The sequence below is a fragment of the Columba livia genome, chromosome 5, assembly GCF_036013475.1.
Source record: "Columba livia isolate bColLiv1 breed racing homer chromosome 5, bColLiv1.pat.W.v2, whole genome shotgun sequence".
NCBI lineage: Eukaryota > Metazoa > Chordata > Aves > Columbiformes > Columbidae > Columba > Columba livia.
Window position 1 is genome coordinate 40,771,471 of NC_088606.1, and position 21,058 is coordinate 40,792,528.

The window sequence follows — 21,058 nt, forward strand, 5'->3', positions numbered from 1 at the left end:
AGGATGGAGAGAATAAAAAAACAAAACAACACACAAGGGAAAAGAAGGCAAGTATTGTCAAATATCACCTTTGTTAGGACTGCAGCTGCAGAAGATGACAAAAAAAAGCAGCTGCAACTTCAGTCTGGCCTAACACAGTGTTTAAGCAGTTAAAGTTACTTTATAGACACACTGGGATAGCAGCAGTGCTCAAATCCAGGTGTGGAGGGAGGCCATGATTCTCTACCTGCAAACTTCACAGCAGTGATGGAAGAAGAATGTTCATCCAGGGTCTGCTGCAGGCTGTAATCCTTTCCAGCATCCAAGACATGAATCAATCTATCCCGACTGGCTGAGGCTAAGAGCTTTAAGCCTGTCAGAAAGTTAGAAAGAGTGCAAGACCATCACTAAAAAGTCATTTGCTCTTCCAGTCACTACTTTAAAACAGCTTCTCAAGTCATCTTAAGGACAAAACTTTACACTGTAACTAGCTGCAAGGATAGACACAAAGAAATACCCCTGGATTTCACACTATCATAACACACAGAATAAGTTTCAATCTCAACCCACAATATTCCAAGGAAAAGTATGAGAAATAAGCCTTTTTCAAAGTCTGGCTCTACTGGCCCAATATTACAAGCCTGATCTGAAATGCAGGAGCAGGTCACCACTGAAAGTTCTGACACAACATGACTAGACATTCTGACTTCCTCAATGCCATATTCATATACAAAATGAAAGAATCTCAATTGTATTTACCTGTGTCAGGTTTGGAGTACTCCAGACATAGGATCTCAGAGTCATGGGCTTCCACCTTCAGCATTTCCCTCAGAGACTGCAACTCATATATCCTGGGAGAAAACATGGCTGATGTCAGTATGTTTAATAACATTAGCAAGAACTGGTTTTGATTCTCATGCCTGCCCAGCCCGCAATCTGCACAAGAAGCTCCATGGGATTACCTGAGAGTGCCTATCCTGTCCCCTGAGGCCAGATGCTCCCCGCTGGGACTCACGCAGACAGTGCGTATCCCCACCTTTGCATCCATCACTGGTGCATCAGCTTTGTCTGCACTTCCTCCTGAGTTGTAATCAGTGTCCAGAAGTACCTGAGTGTTGTCATCTACATAGATTATTTTCATCAAGTCCTGGAGAAACGATATACCCAGAAACATTAACCAGTTACAAAACATTAAAGGGAAGCATCCACTTTAGAAACTGGGCTCCTGGCCAAGATATACATTTCATTGGCAGTAATGCTGGAACTTGTGAGATCTTTTAGCTAGAACATGCACTCAGCCTCTTCATACTATAGGGTGTAAGCTTCACAGCTGTCCCATGATCACCCTTTGCAAAAGATTCCCCTTCAAGCTAGAAACCAAGAGCATCTCCTACACAACACACAAGCTCTGGGATTAGTGATTACAATGTAGTAGGGGACATTTCAGGAACTCGAAAGACTTCTAGGGATCATCCAAGTCAGCCCATGCCTTTTGAGAACTCTCTGACAGAAAAAGCAGGAGCTTTTTCCACCATGAGCAGATTGCTGAGAACAGGCAGGTAGGTCAGGGCTGCTGTGCCCATGGATCTTCCAACACAACTGCAAACAGAAGCACATGTCCATAAGTAACCACTGTTCCGTATCAGTATCCTCCCTCTTACACAGATGAAATGTGAACTGTTTCTCATTCAAGTCTCCCAAACTTCTGCATCATTCAATGCACCTTTTCCAAACAAATATTACAGTGGTTACCTATTACAGAGATGGAGAAAAAGAGAAACAGCTGTTTTGAAACATATAGCATGAGCCATTTTGGAAGAGACTAAGCTTGGCAAATCCTTGGGTGGTTTACAGAAAAAGCAATAGTCTCCAGGGCCATTTCAGACAACCTGTCTTTTTACCCAATACACCCTTCATGTTTCTTCAAGTTCATACATTTTACCAGATTTGTGCTCTGTTTACAGAGAAGTTTGTGTTGTCTTAGACATCCAAACACCTGGGGAATACCTGTGCATGAGGAAGAGCAACCCCAAAGGCACAGAGGTGATCAAAACCTGGCATCTTACATTGCTGAGGATGTTGCGGTGCAGGGCTGTGCCGTGAATATTGGAGCTCTCAGTGTTCCACAGACGAATGGTGTTGTCAGAGGAGCAGGTGATGAAGGAACCAGGGGGGAGGCATGACTGATTGTTGTCCTTCACCTCCGGATACATCTAAAGGCAGGTAAAATCAACTCCTGAATGAGATTGCCTGGCACCTTGTATCCTAGACACTGGTAGCAAGTTTCAAAACAAAATGAGATAAAAGGGCTGTCATCTCTGTTTTGTACAGGTGAGAGCCAGCCAGTTCTCCTAATGAAAACATGTTTGTAGACCAGAACTTCATATTCACTTCAAACAAATGCTCACTGATCCTCCCTGAATGTAGAACATCTCCTTTAAGAAGCATGCAATGAGCCAGAATTCTTTGTTTCTAATAGTTCAAAGAGGGAACCTCAATAACAATGTAACAATGGCCATGCAACAACAACCTTGCACTGTTGTTTGCAACTTTAAACTATTACTGTCAATTTATAATCCAGAAAGAAAAGGTGAGATGCAATTAATAAATAATAGCAAAAAGAGTCACCAAACTCTTCCCACTTCCCCCTTTCCTGACCACTGTTGGACATATTTCAACATATTAACAATTACATTGTTTCCTACACCTCCTTTTCTTCCCCGTGTCCCTTTGCAGGAAAGCCAACTAGACAAGACTGGAAGATGGCAGCCACTTGAGAGGCTAATTCCAGATGTCCTGGTAAATAGGTTACAAAGGATCTGTTGAGGTCTTATCACTTGTTTCATTCCTTTGACTTTTGAGCACTTGCTTATCTCAAACAATTTTTTTTGAGGTCAGCAGTAAACTCTTGTGCATTTTGTGAAAGAAGGCCCTGCACTCAGTTTTGTCCAGTTCTGCTCCTTCTCCCACCTCTCACCTTTTAATGGCAAGATTTTTTTTTCCAGTAACATGCTGCATCTAACATATTTGGTTAGGCACTGCAGTGCAGCCAAAGAACTGTCCCAAGCTTTAATTCAAGCCCTGTAGCAGCCACACTAACCACAGGAGGAAATTTGAGTCAGTTCTTTCTCTCTGCAGTAAGAGTTTGCATTCAAATTTGGCAACTCTTCAGATGACTTCCTCAGCTGCCACTCACAATCCAACACTTGTGTCTGCAGACAACGTACCTCAATGTTCCACACGCAGGAAGAGTGGTACAAAGCAGAGTACACCTTGCCCACTTTCTTCGGGTCTTTGACATCCCACACATACAGGCTGTGGTCATTGTACACACAGGAAAGCCACTGGTTGGTGGGGTCAAAGGTCAAGGCAATTGTGTCCGGATACTTCGCATCGGCCATACCAGAGAAAAGACGACTGCACAAAGAGAGAACAGCAGCCTGGTTAACTTGCACTCTTGGAGTCAGAGCAAGGAGGTGAAGCATCAGAGCTCCACAGGGCACTGGCGAGGTGAACAGTACACTGTGGCATCTATCTACAGGTAGAGGAAGTAGCTGGCTGGGAAGATCTGTCTCTTGAACAACCAGAATCTCAAAAGAAGCCTGAAAGTCCCAAGGCAAAGGCCTTTCTCCTTGCCATCCAACCCAGAGTCCCACTACAGACAGGGAATTAACCTTCCCTGAAGAAGGACCAAACAAGACACTTGATCATCATCAGTTACCCTGCACAACCAGGTGGTACGGTCTAAGTCAGATAAGTTCAAGACAAAGGGTGAGGAGGATCATCTTTTGGTGGGCACTATATTTTGTTTACTGACTGCAAGGACTGCTTGTGTGTGACCAAGCAGAAAAGAGCACACCAGCACAAGGGACAAAGGAATGATTCATTTCAGCATCCGCTTGCCTGATGTGCTCCCCTTCCACCCCCGCCCCACACACAGGCCAGCATGGTGCTGCTTGCAGCAGCTCATGAGATGAGGTACAGTCCTTTCTAGACAGGCAAGCTCCCTGATGCAAACTTAAAACCAGAGGAATTCTGCAGAACAAGGAAACATCCCTTTCCCCAGGTTAAACAATGGTCATGCCATGTGAACCCTGTATCTCCTCTACAGGACTCCTCTGTTAAGTCTTGCTGCTATGCACACAAAGAAGGAGCTGCTCTCCTAACCTGAGGTGAACACAGCCATCCCTCAATGCTGGTGATGGTATCAAATAAGATAATTATAGCCAGAGTGCCACAGTGTTCAGAGCAGGCAATTTAAAGGGACTGATGGAGATGTAGGGGTGAAGGCCAAGGCACATATAGCACACCAGACAATCGGAGCTCTGCTTCTGCAAATGCAAAACTTTGAGGGCCTTAAGAGTACAGCCCAGATCCTATCCAAAAACCAAGTCATTGAAAGAGTTGTGGGCAGTTCATTGCGGGCAACTGGCATTCCACTGAGAGGCTCTGGTATGCATGCGAATATAAGAAGTTCTGTGTTTTCAAGCTTCTTTGGAAGTAACTCATGAAAAAAAAGAATTGTTAAGATTGTAATCAGCACTACAAATGCATGTTTAAGAATCACATAAATATTTCTGCTTGACAGATACATGAAAGCAACAGAGTATTTTTAAAGGGTCCACATATAAAATTGCTTGACTTAAGCACCATCAGAAACAGATAACATTTTAAATTGAGAGAGTTCCTTTTACAGCTCCCTCGCTGGAATATCACTATCTCTCCCTGAAGGGTTTGAACCTTTACCTCAAGTTCCCAAGAAAGCATGTTGAGACACAATAGCAGAAGGAAGAAAAAAAAGTATGTATCTGTAAACATGGGAGCTCTAAATATCTAGGGGAATGATGGCTGGTGGATTCATACACCTTTGGATTTCTTTCCCCACTAGTGACAGAAGTGAAAGAGGGCAACAGAAGAAGACTGGGAAAGCCTCCAACCAGGAAGGGCAAACAGCAACACATGAAAGGTTTCCTTTACCATAAGCCTCTGCAAGCTGGCAGAGAGAACTATACAGAAATCACATTACCCAGTCTCAGAAGGTGAGAAATAGAGAGCCAAGGCAGAAGATACTGGGCAAAGGTAGGAAAACAAGACAAGAGAATGCACAAAATTCAGGGAGAAGACTACTGACAGGAGATTGGGTCTATGAAAGATTGCAAGGCAGTCTTTGAAAAAGTGCCCCATGAGAGCTGGGGCATCTCTTAGCAACATCGTTATATTGGTGCAGAGAGAGTCTTCAGCCCTTACCAGTGATAAGCAAAGGATATGTCACGGTACAGGAGCAACTGAAGTGTGCCACAGCATCCTGTGCCCTCTGCCTGCTTGCTTACAGCAACCAACAGCAAAAGGCCACCAGACCCCAGCAATCCCAGGGAAATGAGGAGCAAGATGTGCTGTGTAGCCCAACAACCAGCTTGGGACTGTAGCCCAGCCATGCAAGGCAAGGCCACAACAACTCAGGGAGATCTGCAACAGCCTGCCAATTTAAAACCATAAAAAGAGCACGCTCCAGATGGCCACGGTCTGGGGAACAGTTCTAACCCTCACAAGCTTCCCTTTCCCTCTTCCACCCATGCCACGGTACCTGGCCTCAGTCACACTTGCGATGTCGGTTCCCAAGAAGTGCGGCTTCGGCAGCGTGGTGACAAAGTGAAGGTTCAGAGGGTTAAAAATCCGCACGGTGCCATCAGCACAGCCACAGAAGATGTAGTCATGATTCACAGAGATGCAGTTTGCCACAGTGGTCTGAGGAGGACACAGCACATAAGAAAGCAAATAAGCAATGTGCACTCACTTCAAAGCTCACCAGACACACAACAGGGAGAACAGCAAATTGACAGACAAAGGAGTCATGGTCAGAAGAGCTGAAGTGAAGTCAAGCCCTGGGAGTAAGAAAAAGCCTAAAAATCCAATTTTTCTTTCTGAGGAGCTTCCCAGTCAAGGTTCACTGCAGATTCCACATGGTTAAGGAAAAAGCCCAGTTCTTCTGGGTCAGAAGTCAGCAGAGCTACATATTTGCTCCAGCTGAGTCTTACTCTGAAAATGGCTTTTTGTTCCTCTGTGACATTCAGCACCTCACTCTGTACTAGCACACCAATACATTAGCTGTCATAAGGGGCTAAGAAAAGAAGAAAATGGATTTTCTTCCCCCTCCCACTGGGATCTGTAAAAATGGCAAAAAAATGGTACAAAATGGATTGTGGTGATAAGGAAATGAGTTCAACGCAAAACTTTTTTCCAACTTACTGTGAAGCTGTCTGTATTCTGAGCGAGAGTGAAAGGCAGATTTTAGAGAGGAAAGGAAAGGAAAGAAAAGAAGAGGCATTTCACTGGAGTGAAAGCGTGTAAAGATTTTTCCCTTGATTTTCATACACTGGATCCTTTCAGGTGGGCATTTTACATTCAATTGAAATTAAAATAAGCACAATCAAACTCTTAACTATGAGCCAACCTAGGGGTTTAGAACAGCCAAACCAACTAGCACCTTGGGAACCTATATTTGAGATGCACAAGCCAAGTAAGACACTGTGGAGTGGGTAAAAATCAGAATCCTTCTAAAATTCCGACTTGTCCAGGCCAAGCCAGGAGGGACAACACAGGGGTTGCTAAAGCTACATCAGGACACTGCCCAGAAGGGCAGTAGCTTAATGCTGAGGCTTGAGAATGAAAGAGCCTCAAAGATTAACAAAATCCCTTTGCCAAGAAGCAATGCTATTTTTGCCTGGCCTTCCAGACTAAATCACAAAGTGGCAGAGGCCCAATGACTTTCACTGCTGGTGGCAAGCCTGTGCTCCCTGAGTGCCCTTCTTGTTTGTTGTTCCTGCTGCGCTTCAGCAGGCACAAATATTGCAGGACAGGAGAACGTCAAACTCACCCTCAGCTCCACCCACTTGTCTAGCAGCCTTTTTTCATTGAATTCACAGAGCAGGCCTGAGGATGTGATGCAGAAGGTGCTGTCAGCTTTTTTGCCCCTCCCACATGCCACATCTGCAAAGAAGTTGTTCCTCAGTTCTCCAAGCAATCCTGAGCGACCCAGCAAGGGGACTGTGGCATTGACCTACCAATAAAAAAACCAGTTTGTTAGAAACAGAGCAAGACGCTCCAGGCACACAGACATTTTAGAACATCAACCCTTGAGTGCTGAAGTGCCTCAAAGAGAGAGAGCTGCAAACAGCCTACAAGGAGGGGTAGTGACACGTTGTACTTGCTGCAGGCACATTGGTTGCATTGTGTATGGAGACCATCAGTATTAGCATGTCAGTGGAACAGAACACTATCAGTGCCACCCAAACTGCACATCCATACATATGACCCAGAGACAGCAGATCAGTCACTAGAAGAACAACTCTTCCATGGCCAATCTGTGATTTATACCAGATGCCAAAGCAGAGTTCAAGCATGAAGTAGGAATGACTGTTCATGAGCACGCAGAAAATTATCATATGTGGCTTCTGTTCCCCAGAGAAGAATCAAGCAGCTAAAAGTTAAAAAACTTCAGGTGATGCTTCAAAAATAACACAACCTTTTGAGATGCTCATACCAACATCAAACAGCTCTCCCCAGCTCTGTGTTCCAAGTTGTTCAATGACTGAAGCTATTTTCTAGGTTTTTTGTCCTTCAGTATATAGGACTAATAAAGAACAGGCATTATGCAACACAGCTCTAGGAGCCACATCCCTACCTCAGCGCAGGATAAGACAAGTTTTTTGTGTCTTTTGGTGCTACCAGCCCACGGGGAGACTGAGACTTGAGAGCCAGGGGTGGAAGGCTGTCCTTGAATCACAGCAAAATCAAAGGAGTTCCCACTTCCCACAGCTGACTGGGGCAAAATCCACCCTGCCATAAGATGGAAATGCCTGTTCACAGCTTGGCCTTGATGCACTTTCTCTCACCTTGGAGGTTTTGCTGTCATCCAGGTACCAGAACTTGATGTGTCGATTTCCAGCAGTGACAAAGTAACTGCAGTCCTCCGAAAATGATACAGCTGTCACTTTACTTGAGACTTTGTTGGCTGCCACTACAATGTTTTTCTGGAAACATAATTGTTTAGATAGCTTGATTTATTTACTCAGAAGCAAAGGAAACTCATTTCAATTACAGGCACATATCCAGTACAAATGCTGCAGCAGAAAAAAGACGAGGTCCAAACTATTCCCCACTCATCCCTGAACACAATCTCCCCAGCACCAGCTGGGAGCATTGATTTGGCAGACAGTACAATTCATATTTACATTCAATTCCATCTCCACATCAACTGGGATCTAGAACAAATCAGCAGGCACTAGTGCCTGCAGGAACTTGCCTTGCCGTCTGAGCCATGACAAACATGTTGGTTTCACAATCACCGGGAGCTTGGAGCAAACTCATTTCCCTTTCTAAACAGCAAAAGCATCCACAGGCCAGCCCAAGAAGGAGCTACCCCAGCCTCCAGGCAGCAATGAGGACAGGGCACTCCAGATAGGGAACAGGTATTTTCCACAGTGAAAACAGTACTGGTTCCTCCATAAATTCTCTTTTCTCTTCAAAGACATGATGTCTTATCAAAAGACCAAAGCACAAAAAAGACCACGTCTGTATCAGAAAGAACAAGGCAAAATCTACTGCACCTCAAATTTGCACCTCAAAAATTTTGGGAAAGGAGGAAGAACATGGCAGGGACAGAAAACAGGAATGGACGCTGCCCAAGCAGAAGGGTCAGATGGCAGGAGCATTCTGTTCACAATACCAGTGCTCAGTTTTCCCCCCACTGCCTTTCCCCAGGGACTGTAAGAGGTGAAATTAAAAAAGCTTTCCCCTCTGCCTGTGGCAGGTTTTCAACCATGCAGCACATGGCTGACAACAGCACAGCACCTTTTATTCACTATCTGTTTCCTTTACCCTTCTTTTTAGGGACTTGGTTGCTCCAAGACTTCACAATGCAATGTCCTCAGCACACAAACCACGTCACTCCAAGGGCCCCATCAGACAGGGCGCTGACAGAACTGGAGAAACCAGCAACAGAGGAATCTGGGCTGCTGCAGCATCCCACAGAGAACCCCCCAACCCAGACTGGGGGGCAAAACAAGGGGGACTGCCATTAACATAACTTTTTCACAATGCTGCAAAGAGAAAGGCCTAGGGCCCTTGCAGACCTCAACATTTGGATTGTTGCTGCGGCCTTTCTGTAGGGAAGCAAGGGGGCCCTACAGACAACAGGGGTTTCTTTTCCATCACAGTCAAACGACCGACCAAGTCTCCCAGCCAGGAAAAACAGGGACAGTGAAGCAGCAGCACAGTGGACAGCAGAAGGGTTGTGGTTAAAAGTGCAGGAAAGTGCTTCGGGAGATCTGTTTTCACATCTTGGTCTCTTACTCTTCTTCAACTTCAGCCAGGTAAAGTCTCTAGTTTTGGTACTCAGCTTGCAAATAGATGCTAGCTGGACCTCCTGAGAGTCACAGTCTGGAGCATATGCTTGAAGTGTGTGTTCTTCAGCACAAAATGGTGAGATAATGCTTATCTCACAGGCTCTCATGCACATAATTATAAGCAGGATCACAATGAACAGAAAAACCTGCATAAGCAAGGGAAAACAAAGCTACTTGTACTCAGACCCACACACACCATGCATTATGACCATCTCCAAGTCACTACTTTCATTCATATAACTAGAAAGAACCAAAAGGCTGAGCACTCAATTTTCAACACTGACAAACACACTTAGGTTTTATCACTACGGAGTGCAGCTACACAAAAAAAAAATAGCAAGGTCAAACTTCAACTCATGCAGGAGAGAACTGATACAAATTACAGCACAGGAAATGTGGTGAAGAGAGCAACATACTAAATGAGCACAGACTTACAAGTTGTATCGTGTGAGATTTAACAGATACACTGAAGGGTTTTTTTTAAATCACATCTCTTTTAGAGAGGGTTACAGCACCTGAAGAGGTAGCAGTATCTGAATAAGTGCTTAGCATTTATTAACACAGAAGACTCCAAGTCTACTGACAATAAACGTTTCTTTTTTATATCCAAACAGCACACATTTAAATATTTTCTAGAGGATAAGACACGGGCTTTGTTTCCAGAGTGCTGCCCCAATTCAGCAGCAGACAAAGTGACCTCCATCAGCTTTCACCCACTGTGCTTTCTCTTGTGTTCCCCTTCTCAGTGCTCAAGGATGGGATTAGACCATTACAAACCCTGACACAACAAAAACAAAAGCCAACAGCATCCACTACACCACAAAAGAAATCCCTGGCTGATGAGAGTTTCCTTCCTCAACCTCATAAATTGTTTTTCGATAAGCCTCTAAAAAAGCACAAGACTTTGACAAGGTTTCAAAGTCCAGGCTTTTCTGACTGGACAGCAAGATGTCACACGTCTCCAAGTATAGAGAATGTCCCTTTGCTGAAGTGACTTAGACCTTCCCTAAGGGACCATAGCTCTCTCTGAAGTCCAAACTTGTCTGTGTCTATGAATGTCAAAACCAAAGAACAACAGAATTTAAAAAAAATGCAGAAAGCAAGATGGGACTGAAATAGTTTACAGACAGACTACACACTCTTTCTAATTCAGCAACACTCTGTGGTCCATCCAACCTCCCAGAGAACTTACCTTCCAAGACCACACGTTGACAATCATGTCATGCTGGTACCCCACTGAAACAATGTACTTGGAGCTGGGGGAGAAGGCCACACAGGCCACACCATACTTGTGCTCTTGGAGCTCAGCCACCTGGGTTCGCTCGGCCACATCCCATACCCGAACTGCCGGCATGTGTCCACTCTAGGGGGGGACAAGAACAGACACAGAAGAGGAAATGTAACCCCCGAGGTCAGTTCTGACAGATTAAGCATACAAATATGTGGAGGCTTGGAAAAAAATGTACAGATGGTGCACTCACAATAGAGTTAGAGGTTAGGCCTCAGTTCCTTTGACTCTTTAAAGCCCAGGTTGAGACTGACAGCCTAAGGAGCATATGTGTTTCAATAGGTGTTTGGAAGAATTAATACAATCTTCCCTGCTTTAATTCTTTTCTTACACTACTCACAAAACAGAGACTGGAATGACACTTTGGACACACATCCATGATCTTTGCAATGGGAACTCACAGCCAGCTCATGAAAATGATTATAATATGTTGTATCTCTGGACTCAGTGAAAGGCCCTCACATCCTTTGTCTCTAACACAACATGGACATCTGAGATCTTAAGCCAGGTCATGACATGACTGTTGTGATTACTGTCACACACCATTTGAGGGAGGCCTCTGGGAGACCAGTAGCATCATTTCTGTCACAAAGGTAACACACGGATGCACGCTGCCTGGAAGAGTGTGGGCAGGGTGGTGTCAAAGACATTGAGGGAACAGAGCGTCTAGTTTTACATTTGTTCTCCACAGAAACAGAAGGTCACAGACTTCAGAAATGTCAACTCAGCCAGCACCTTCTGCCAGACAATTCCATTCTTTTGTTTAATTGTTTGCTATTAAACCAAAATAGAACAAGGCACACAAGATGAACTGTGGAGCTGGCCAAAAACATGCCTGATGGGTCAATCCAAGTCAAGAGCCTGCTAACGATTTCACATCTAAGTCTGTCAGAACAGTAGCTTGCAAGATAACATATCCATAGCAACATGGCAAAATGGTACCTGTTCTGATCAGTTTTAAATAAGTCATTTGAGTGTGTGGGAGAGGAAAGTCTCATTACAAGGAGAAGTCAAAGCTTTAAAAACCCAGAATTGTGCATGTTTTAATTGTCTCGTTCAAAACCTTTGCCAAGTAACTGCTTGTGGTGTGGAAATGTGGTCAGATTTCACTGCAATTGGTGCAGTTCTCCCTCCTGCAAGGCAGAGCTCAGGTCTCAGGGTGTCTGGCAAGATATTTAAATGAGCTGAATCAGCTGCTATTCAAAGCAACTACTGTACTTAAACACATGCATCCATATATATATATATTTCCCAGCATCTTAGCATATACCCCAATCCCTCAACAAATTGAATTTGTATTTCATCATTTAAGAAATGCTCACCAAAAGTGAGCTCTGTGTGATTGCCATGATGAGGACCTCTATGGGGAGAAAGGAAAAATTAAAAGGAAAAAAAATCTTTTGGATTTGAAATATACAAAGCACATTTAATATGTGTGGGTGTCCAAGGACTAGCCTCCATGTTCTCCTTCCTGAAAATCCAGCCATGCAGAAAACTAAGATGTTATTAGGCAGAATTAGCATGAGGCTGATACAAGTGAGCTTGACAAAGTGAACTTAGAAAGCATTTCCCTATGTGACCACCCCACAGGACAGAGGCTAAACAAAGATGAGACTGCTGACACCGGCAGGGGACACTGCTACACCAAGTAATAACTCAAACGTCAGACACATGGGAGGATACTGAAGAAGAAATGGTCTTAAAACCGGGCAAGAGTAGACATGTTTTGCAACAAGGAAAGAAAAAAAAAAAAAGCTTCCAAGTATAACTGGAAAGGCTTTTTCTTTTTTTTATCTGAGCCTGTCATTTACCCCAATGGAGTTTCAAACTGAAAAGTTTGAGTTGTCAGTAAGAAAAATACCCACTTCATTTTTCACCACTTTTCCTACCCCAAATGAAAAGAATAGAGCACCAAAGATTTAGGAAAAAAAAAAAATGCACAGAAGGCACCAGAAACATCAAAGCTAAACACCAGGAGGAAATATATATATATAATAATTTCAATATAAAGGGGGTTTATCACATTAAGACTTCCAGAGTGTAAGGAGACATTGAAACAAACTGCAGCTATAAAACCTCATGCTTTCACTAAAAATTTAACAACAACAATCTCTGATGCTCTGATGAAAAAATAATGCTTACTTTTTCTGTGCCGAGGTACCCTCCATCCCAAAACACTGCTGTTTCTATCCTTGGCCTGATCCACGTAGGATTCAGGCCAAGCTTGGGCGCCACTCAGTAGCATAACAGCTGCCATCACGGTGGCTGCACTAGGGATGTCTGGAGCAAAGAGCCTCTGTCTTGACAGCTCCAGCATAGGGCTGTGACAGACTTCTCTGTGGCTGAAGCTCAGGAGGGGACCTGTTTCACACATGTGCCCTCCCAACGTCCTACCGAGGCACTGAGACTAGGGGTAAATTACCATTAATCACAAAAAGAGCAAACTGAGCTCAACCATATGGGGGACAGTCAGCATTTCTGTGCATTTCTAACATCCAGCAATTCCAACCTCATGACACAGCCCACGTCTTTAACTTCTAATGCAGAACAGACACAACTTCACTCATCCTTGTCCTCTCCCTTGGGCATGTTTGGAAGAAGGAAGCAATTGTCGCCCCCAGCCAAACATACAATGCCAAACCACAGGCACCAGCATCTTCTGTCACTATTCCTAAAGCTCCATTCCACATGCGCTTTTCACTTTTTCCACAACACTGTTACTGGCTTCAGTTACTTCCTGAAATTCTAAAGGGACAATGCTAAACTCAGACCAACATTAAGGACCATTCAAGTACTCTTCACTGGTGCTAGAATAAAGCCATGCTGTGTTTCCTTCCACTTATTTTTCACCCTACCTCAGCCCACAGACAACATCCCAGAAGATGCATCCGCACAAGGTGATAAGGGACACCACACTGGAAAGCCACCAGCAGGAGCACCCAGAGCTGCCATAACCTAGTAGGTCCACCCAGAGATGCAACACTGAAATAGGTTTGTCTGTGACAAGGCAGTTCACCAGCTTGTTTCTTTTAACACCCTCTGCCCTTCTTCAAAATGCAATGGACAAGGTGTGCCCCCTCCCCTCTCACACTTACCTCTCCTGTAACCAAATATTTTCCATCTGGAGAGAAAGCAAGTGCTGTAATTGTTTTCCTAAAACAGAGAAAATGACACTGAGCAACATTTCCAACATGTGATTTCATTTCAATAAGTCATGACTGGGGAGTAGGTTGGGATGAACTGGAAAGAGTCTGAAATCACACGTAATAGCCTGACACAACAGTTTTGCTTTACCAGAGATCTAACACTTGCCATGGGGATGCCCTGCTGCCCAAGTCTCAAGCAGCATGCCTACAGTGCTGGAAAAGCTCCAGAAGTCAAGGTTCATCCTTGTGCCTTTATTCCAGATGCAAGGACCATGTCCCAGTCCTGGCTTCAATAATGAGGTCATAGTTTAAGGTGGACAAAAAAAAAAAAATCAGATATCATGGAGTTCTAGCAAGACCTTCATGTCATGCCTGTGAGAAGTTCCTCATGGGATCACAATGTTTATGAGGTGGCAACGGATCAGCAAAGCACCTCACATTAGAAGGAGCTGGAGTCAAACCAGCAGGCAGCCTCTCCCCATGGCAGCTCAGACCGAGGGGATTTAGCCTGGAACAACAGCAGCTCCTGCACTTCACTCAAGCCATAAAAACCTTGAAATCACCCCACCCCCCTCCCACTCCCCCCAAAAGCAAGCCCAGCTTAAAGCTTCACTCACCTGGAACTGTTTAGAATATGGTGTTGCTTATTTTTCCTAGGGTTGAACAGCACAACAACACACCTAGAAGAGAGAAACAGAAGAACAAAAAGAACTGACATGACCATGTCCAAACATGACAAAATAAAGAAAACCAAAGAGCTATCCTAGCTTGCAGAGCTGCGGCAAAAGCAGTCCCAAAATGCTGTTTTATCCCCTAATCTCACAGACTGAGCTGGGGTTAACCAGATACCACAAAGGAAAAGAACAGCCCAGAGGGGAATCACAGTTCTCTCTCACATTGAGGAGTACCATAAATAATTACCTTTCCAGTTTCTGGGAGCCCTGAGTCTCTGATTGCTCAAGTCGGACAGAAAGGTTAACCATGAAAGTTTGTGCAACGGCCCTAATGGATTATGTCCCCTGCCATAAAAGTGACCCTGTGTACTGGGCACCAAATGAGCATGCCTAGAACAGAGTAAGAAGGTCAGGGAGAAGGAGAGAGGGGATTTTTCAGAAAAGCTCTCAGGGAGGGGAGGAGAAGGTACAGAGGTTAAATTTCTGTGCCTTGACCATAACACTAGACAGGACAGAAACTGTTAAGTATAGCACAAGAGGTGGCTGGACAGTTACGAAGCAAGACATACAATGCCAAAAAACTATTGACTCAAGGGACATATCTGGATAAACAACTTGCTCGGGAGAATTGCAGAAATCTCTCAGCAAGAAGAACTGCAAAAACAAGACGAAGTAAACTCCTGGTAAGCAATATAATCATCTCTATTGGGAGGAAAAAAGTCTGTGACAGAGAAGGGAGGAAAGGAGAAAAGGCCTCATTTCCCCACTGATCTTGCCCATAGCACATTGCCTTGGTGCCTCATCCCACCACAACCAGCCTGGGCCAGTCACAGGTACTGGAGCCTCCCCCATTCTCCACAAACACCTACACAAACAACAGCATTTGTCTTGTAGCAGAAAACACAATCCTACTGCCCCCTCCCAAAAGTGTAACTGTTAAGTGAATAAAAGGAAGGGAAAACTGGCCTCAGAACAGCAATTGCTCTATGCCTTTGTGCCCTATCTCTCACGTCACTTCTAGAACAGAAATTGCGGTTTTCACCTATCCCTCCACTAGCACACGCTGCCAGCACTCGGAGAGTCCCGGCTGCTCCTTGGCTGCCGTGCCAGGGCAGCGCGGGGGGATGCGCGGGCTCTGCTGCCAGCAGCCCTCCTGCACTGGGGACTTCACTCGTGTCACCATTGTGCTGGGACTTGCCTGCAACATGTGCCAGGCTGCAGACATCAGTCAGGGAGGGAAATGCAAAGGACAGAAGTAGAGGAGTTGGCCTGAAGCAGTCAAGCAGAATGGCAAAAGCTGAAGCATCAAAGAAATCCACTGTAGCACCTCCGTTACAGACCTCACCTACATTTCAGCGCAGGCAGGGCACACTCACATGCGGGGCTTTAGCCAGGACTGCACACACCTTGGTGCCATGCCGTCCAGGGCAAGAGCTGTGTCCTTCCAGGCCCCTCCATGCCCCCAGCAGCAGGCAGTGCCAGCATTGCTGCAGCCATGGCTCAGGGTTGACAGGGACCTACGATGTCTCTAGCACCTCCTCACCTAGCCTTTCCCTTGGCCTGACTGGGCTACCCTGCCAGAAGTGGTGTAAATTTTGAAATGGAAAAGAGAACAGGAAGGAGGACTGATGCACCAAGACCTTGAGCTCAGAGTCCTTGGCTGAAGCTGTCACGCTCCGTTAACACTGCTAGTTCAAAGTGGACACCATCAGAAAGTACCAAAGCTTTAACCTCCAAAGCATCAACCATTCACAAGACAACCATTCAAACTACTCCTCTCCACCCATGCCATTCCACCTATTCTTCTCCACTCACACTCCACCCAGAAGGCCAAGGCAATAAAGGCACCAAACTTCCTTGATAGTTAAGGCAGACAGGTGCGGTTGGAGAAGTAAATCTTGTGGAAGAGCAGGGAAAGTCTAAATCAGCAATTTGTTCAGACCAGGAATTGATTCTTCTGCACTTTTTATGCTGGGGAACCAATCTGGAGAGTTTCAAGTCAAAGCTATGCAATGTATTTCTGAGGGATTAGTGTAAAGAAGCAGGTGGTTTGCGATCCATTAACAAGTCAGGGGAGGTTAAGCCTTGCAAACCATGAGATATGAAATAGGAAGTTAGCAGATGTGAAAATCTAATTCCAAGCCTCCAGCTAATCAGAAAAGCAAAGCAAAACCCCATTATGTGGAGTTGGATACTGTTAATGGACCAAAATCTCCCTGAATTACGACAGGGAAGACTTGCACTCAAAATAAGCTTCAAAAAATACAGAATGAATAAAGGAAAGATATAAAATCTTGGCAAATGCTTCCTATGTAGCTCTTCAATTTAAGTATCTGTTTTATGGGAGGAACTCTGGGGAAAAAAAAAAAAAAAAAAAAAAAAAATGACAGGAAAGATGCAAAAAACAAACCATCGTCTTCAAACCAGGCAAAAAAACAAACCACTTCCTAGAATAGTATAGAGAACCACTGAAGTCCAGGGCTTTGCCATTATTAACTTGCACAACAGACCCTTTGGCCACCTATAACATGAATTTTAGCTCACTTGCACTCTGGAGTGGGCAGTCTGCCAGCAGGCTTCCTCCCCGCTTCCCAGCCCTTGGCCAAGTCCAGAGCCCACAGTGAAGGTAAGAGCCACCCAGCTCACACACACAAGTGAATCAACAAACCGTTCCAAGAGCCACACAGCTCCTAGTGCCAGAGCAGCCATCAAAAAAATAGATAGTTTAACTGTCTTGAGACACTCCTATGCTCAATTAACTGAGTTTGACCCATAATTGAAAAACCCTATCTGAAAGGGGGAGGGGAGGGAAGAAGGAAATAAATCACAGTATCATTTTACTGGTCAACAAGAACTGATTTACGTGATGAAAAGGTAATTTTAACTCGCAGACTTAGTGAAATAAGATTGCACATGGTTGATTTGGAAGCTAACAACTAAAATTACTTGCTAACTGGTTATGACCTTCTATGCCAATAAAGTCATTTAGCCAGGATAAATAAGTCTTCTAAACTTGCTTTTTTAAATTAGCTGCTACCCAACAAAAGCCACCCCACTGCTGTGCTGTCCCATGCCGATTGTCAACCATCACCCTCTTGCCTGCCATACACAGGGACAATGAAGACTCAAGCCAACTCCAAGCATACCTTACTCAGCAAGATGGCAGACCACGAACCACAAATCTTACAGAAGGACACAGATACTGTGCTGGGACACAGGAGCACTTGACTTTGAAAACTGCCTCCCTCTCAAAACACTTAAGTAGGTATCTAGTCTATTCCATCCTAGAGAGCACATCTCCTCAACAGGCAGAAATTAACCATTTCTAGCACTTTAATCTCTTCTGAGTGTTCAGGGCAGCCTCAGTTGCCTGCTCAGACACTCACAGCTGAGCTCAGCATAGCCCCAGAGTAGCTCCTCCATCCCACAGAGAAAGCAAGTCCTTCTTCAGCAGAACCTGCAGCAGTTCTCCAAACAAGGTGGCTCAGAGCCCTTTAGTACTCTGGGCACGCTTTGTTTTAGCCAAGGAAATTGGCGTAGAAAAATAAAGGGAAATGAAACACTGAATGGTCAGATCGCTGCTACTTCATGCTGCCTCCAAGTCCAGTAAGGCTACCAAGCCCTCAGGAGACAAAGTACCTATTCCCTTCCATTTATGCTGGCTTTAATCTTACAGCAGTTAAAATAACAAAAATAATTACCATGGAAAATTAATTGCACAGAAGAGCACACACCCAACTATCCAAGAGCATACACCCATCTATCCATCCTCCACCTTTGCTCCTTTATAAGACAACATTAAGCATTTTGCAGCCAGAGGGATGGAAAGGATGCAAGAGAAGAAAGCTCTGATATTTTTGTTCCTGGCTCCCAATTGTGGATGTAGATCAAGCAGAGTACTTCAAACCTGCACATCTATCATGGCCATCAACTCTTCCACCTGCCACACCCCTTTCCCAAATTGAAGCTTTCAAAACAAATTCAAGTTCTCAAGACTCCTTTGCCTGAAGAGATCTTTTTAAATGCTAGTGCCAACATGCAAACTAAGACTAGCTACAAAAGCACCACACACAGGACCTACACAGAGACAACCTGACCCTGGTGCACACAGCAGTTTAGCAGTTTAGAAGGTCAACATGGTTAGCACCCTTGTTTCAGCACAAATCCTACCTCCTCTGCAGCCATGGGTGGGGCTTGGTGACCACAGCATCTTTTTAATCTACAAATACACTCTGATTTCCAAGACGTTTATAGAAACTGTTTGCTCCTGTATAGATTACTGCTGTACAAACCACCAATCGGCCAGCTGAGATCAAGTGTCCTGTTTGTTTGCATGGTTCCTGCAGAGGCCGTTGGCAATGGCATACATATTTAAAGGTATTATTTCTAGGTCTATGACACCACCCTACAACCTTTAAGTACACCTCCCTGATGCAAACAGCTTTTAAAAACAACTTGGCTGTGGAATCTCTCCCAGCTCTTCTCTTTCTTGTGGGACCATTCAGGTAACTTCAAATAAAAGGGAAGGACAGAATCAGCTCTCCCAGTGATGTCAAAGGTTTTTGCAGACAACCTGAGCTCCCTCCATCAAGGATGCCATCTGGGTGAGCCAAAAAGAAAGTGGTGAAATGTTCCTTGCAGAGCTTTCCAAACCTCCACGAATGCACAGCCCTATCTTATATGTGCAAAACTGTGCACCATATATGCAGATAAAAAGCTGCTGTTGTTTCAAGGGGAGAGGGGAGGGAGTGTCACAGAAGTTTCCATTGGCTCCAGCAAGAGGAAAAAAATATATATAAAAAAGAAGCAATTTCCCCAAGCTAAATATAGGAGCAGGAATGGAGAGGAATTGGACGTCAGTATCACTTTTACATGAAGTATCTGACTCACTAAGTCAGCAGCAGTGGATCACTCCATGCAGCTGCCCCCACCTTCTGCCTTTTCTCCTACTGGCTTCACTCCTGTTCTTATCAAAATTCTAGTTCCTGGACATTTTCATCTTCTCATTGTCCCGCAGTTTCCTCACACGACCCTCTAGTCTCAGCTGCCTTCCCCCAGCCACCTCCTTCTTCATGCTTCTTCAGCAACCTAATAAAAAACAGATTTCTGCAGAAGTCAGTTTTCCTCTTTCCTTCCTCTGCAGGTCACACTACCCTTCAGCGGGCCTGGGAAAATTAAAAGCCCATGATGGCATTCCTCTCCAAGTTGCCCTGTCTTGTAGGACACATGGCTGGAGGCAGTGTTCATGGGTCAGGTCCTCCTTTCCTAAATGCACGCATCCTGTGCTATAAAGAGGATGCTATACAGAGGAAAGAAAACTCCATTAAGATATAAAAACAAATGCTAGCTTGCTTTTTTTTTTTTTTCCCCAACAAATATATTCCTTTTCACGCTGCTGCAAGAATAAATGAAAAGAGCAAACAGTTCCATCCCTTCAAAATCGGTCCATTTCTCAGTTTCTGGCTCATACTCTGCTTTCTTCCCCACACCCAAAGCTATTCAAATGCAAGTGCAATAGCTTCCTACGCGCTAAATGAATGAAAAAAAAACACAACAGACATTGATAAGAACAAAATCTCTTTTACACTGCACTGGTTGCCAAGGGAAGCTTGATCAGAGTGAAGCAGTGTCTACAAAAGCTGGTGTTCATTTTCTGTGTGGCAACTCTTCCTGCCAGAAAGCTTCTTTAATTCACAGCCAGTACTGGGAGTGGGCTAACAGTGATGCGATAGGATGTGGACACTGAGTATGTAACTGAATAGGTATTTTCATGCAAGCTATATGAATTAAATGCATGCTGAGAAGAAAGATGTATCTGTCGAGAGGTTAAGATTTGGGTGTCACTGCCTGAGGAGAAAAGCCTTCAGAGCTCCCTGCAACAATTCACGACAACGAAGACTCAAAAGGTGGGAGCCTGAGAGATGCAGCTAAATTCATGCTTCAGAAACCAACACAGCCTAACAAAACAGGCTAAAAAGCACTGAATACTGAACAAAAAACCCACATTCAGAGATGTCTTAAGGCAGTAGGCACCCAGACACCAGAAAAGGGAGAGCAGCACAGGAAGTTGAGTCTACAAGAAGGCAGAGCAGAACTGACAAGATTGATTTGTATGGCTAACCCCCAAAGCAACAAGGGCAGCCTCTGCCCACCCCCCACCATTTCCACCTACTGAATTCACATCACCCCTTGCATTGACTAACAGGGCAGATGTGTTCAGTAAGAGAGAACACAGGATGAAGAAGCCCAACAGCCCCTCTCTGCCCAGTGTCATTTGCTTTGCACAACCACAGGGTAGTGCTCCAATTGCTCCCCTCAGCTGCGGCAAGGTAATACCAGTGACAGATCACTTCCCACACAACCTTCCATGACCTGAGCCAGAAAAGCAAGCCACGCAAGAGAACAAGTACTACAACCCCAAACATGGGAACCTCAAAATGCCCACCACTCCTGCAAAAACAACACTGGTGCCTACGTGATCTCATGACATCCAGAAAAACAGGTAAGTTGTTCTCCCCACCACCTGGCAAGCATGCTGCCATCCTCATGATCTGCTGCTGCCAGTGT

At 44.7% G+C, this 21,058-nt stretch overlaps 1 protein-coding gene across 6 annotated transcripts in view; it reads right to left on the reverse strand.

Moving 5' to 3' along the window:
- Positions 1-21,058, reverse strand: part of MAPKBP1 (mitogen-activated protein kinase binding protein 1) — a 103,530-nt gene that overhangs the window by 33,426 nt on the left and 49,046 nt on the right. For 5 of the 6 annotated variants that reach the window (XM_065064577.1, XM_065064578.1, XM_065064573.1 and 2 more), the window contains exons 4-15: positions 14,435-14,497; positions 13,767-13,824; positions 10,576-10,746; positions 7,872-8,009; positions 6,854-7,036; positions 6,226-6,243; positions 5,564-5,724; positions 3,207-3,396; positions 2,046-2,192; positions 942-1,126; positions 739-830; positions 227-352 (exon numbers count right to left, since the gene is read on the reverse strand). In XM_065064577.1, coding sequence (XP_064920649.1) covers positions 227-352; positions 739-830; positions 942-1,126; positions 2,046-2,192; positions 3,207-3,396; positions 5,564-5,724; positions 6,226-6,243; positions 6,854-7,036; positions 7,872-8,009; positions 10,576-10,746; positions 13,767-13,824; positions 14,435-14,497 — 1,532 coding nt within the window. The remainder of the gene's footprint in view (positions 1-226; positions 353-738; positions 831-941; positions 1,127-2,045; positions 2,193-3,206; positions 3,397-5,563; positions 5,725-6,225; positions 6,244-6,853; positions 7,037-7,871; positions 8,010-10,575; positions 10,747-13,766; positions 13,825-14,434; positions 14,498-21,058) is intronic. The other variant, XM_065064575.1, reaches the window with a different exon arrangement.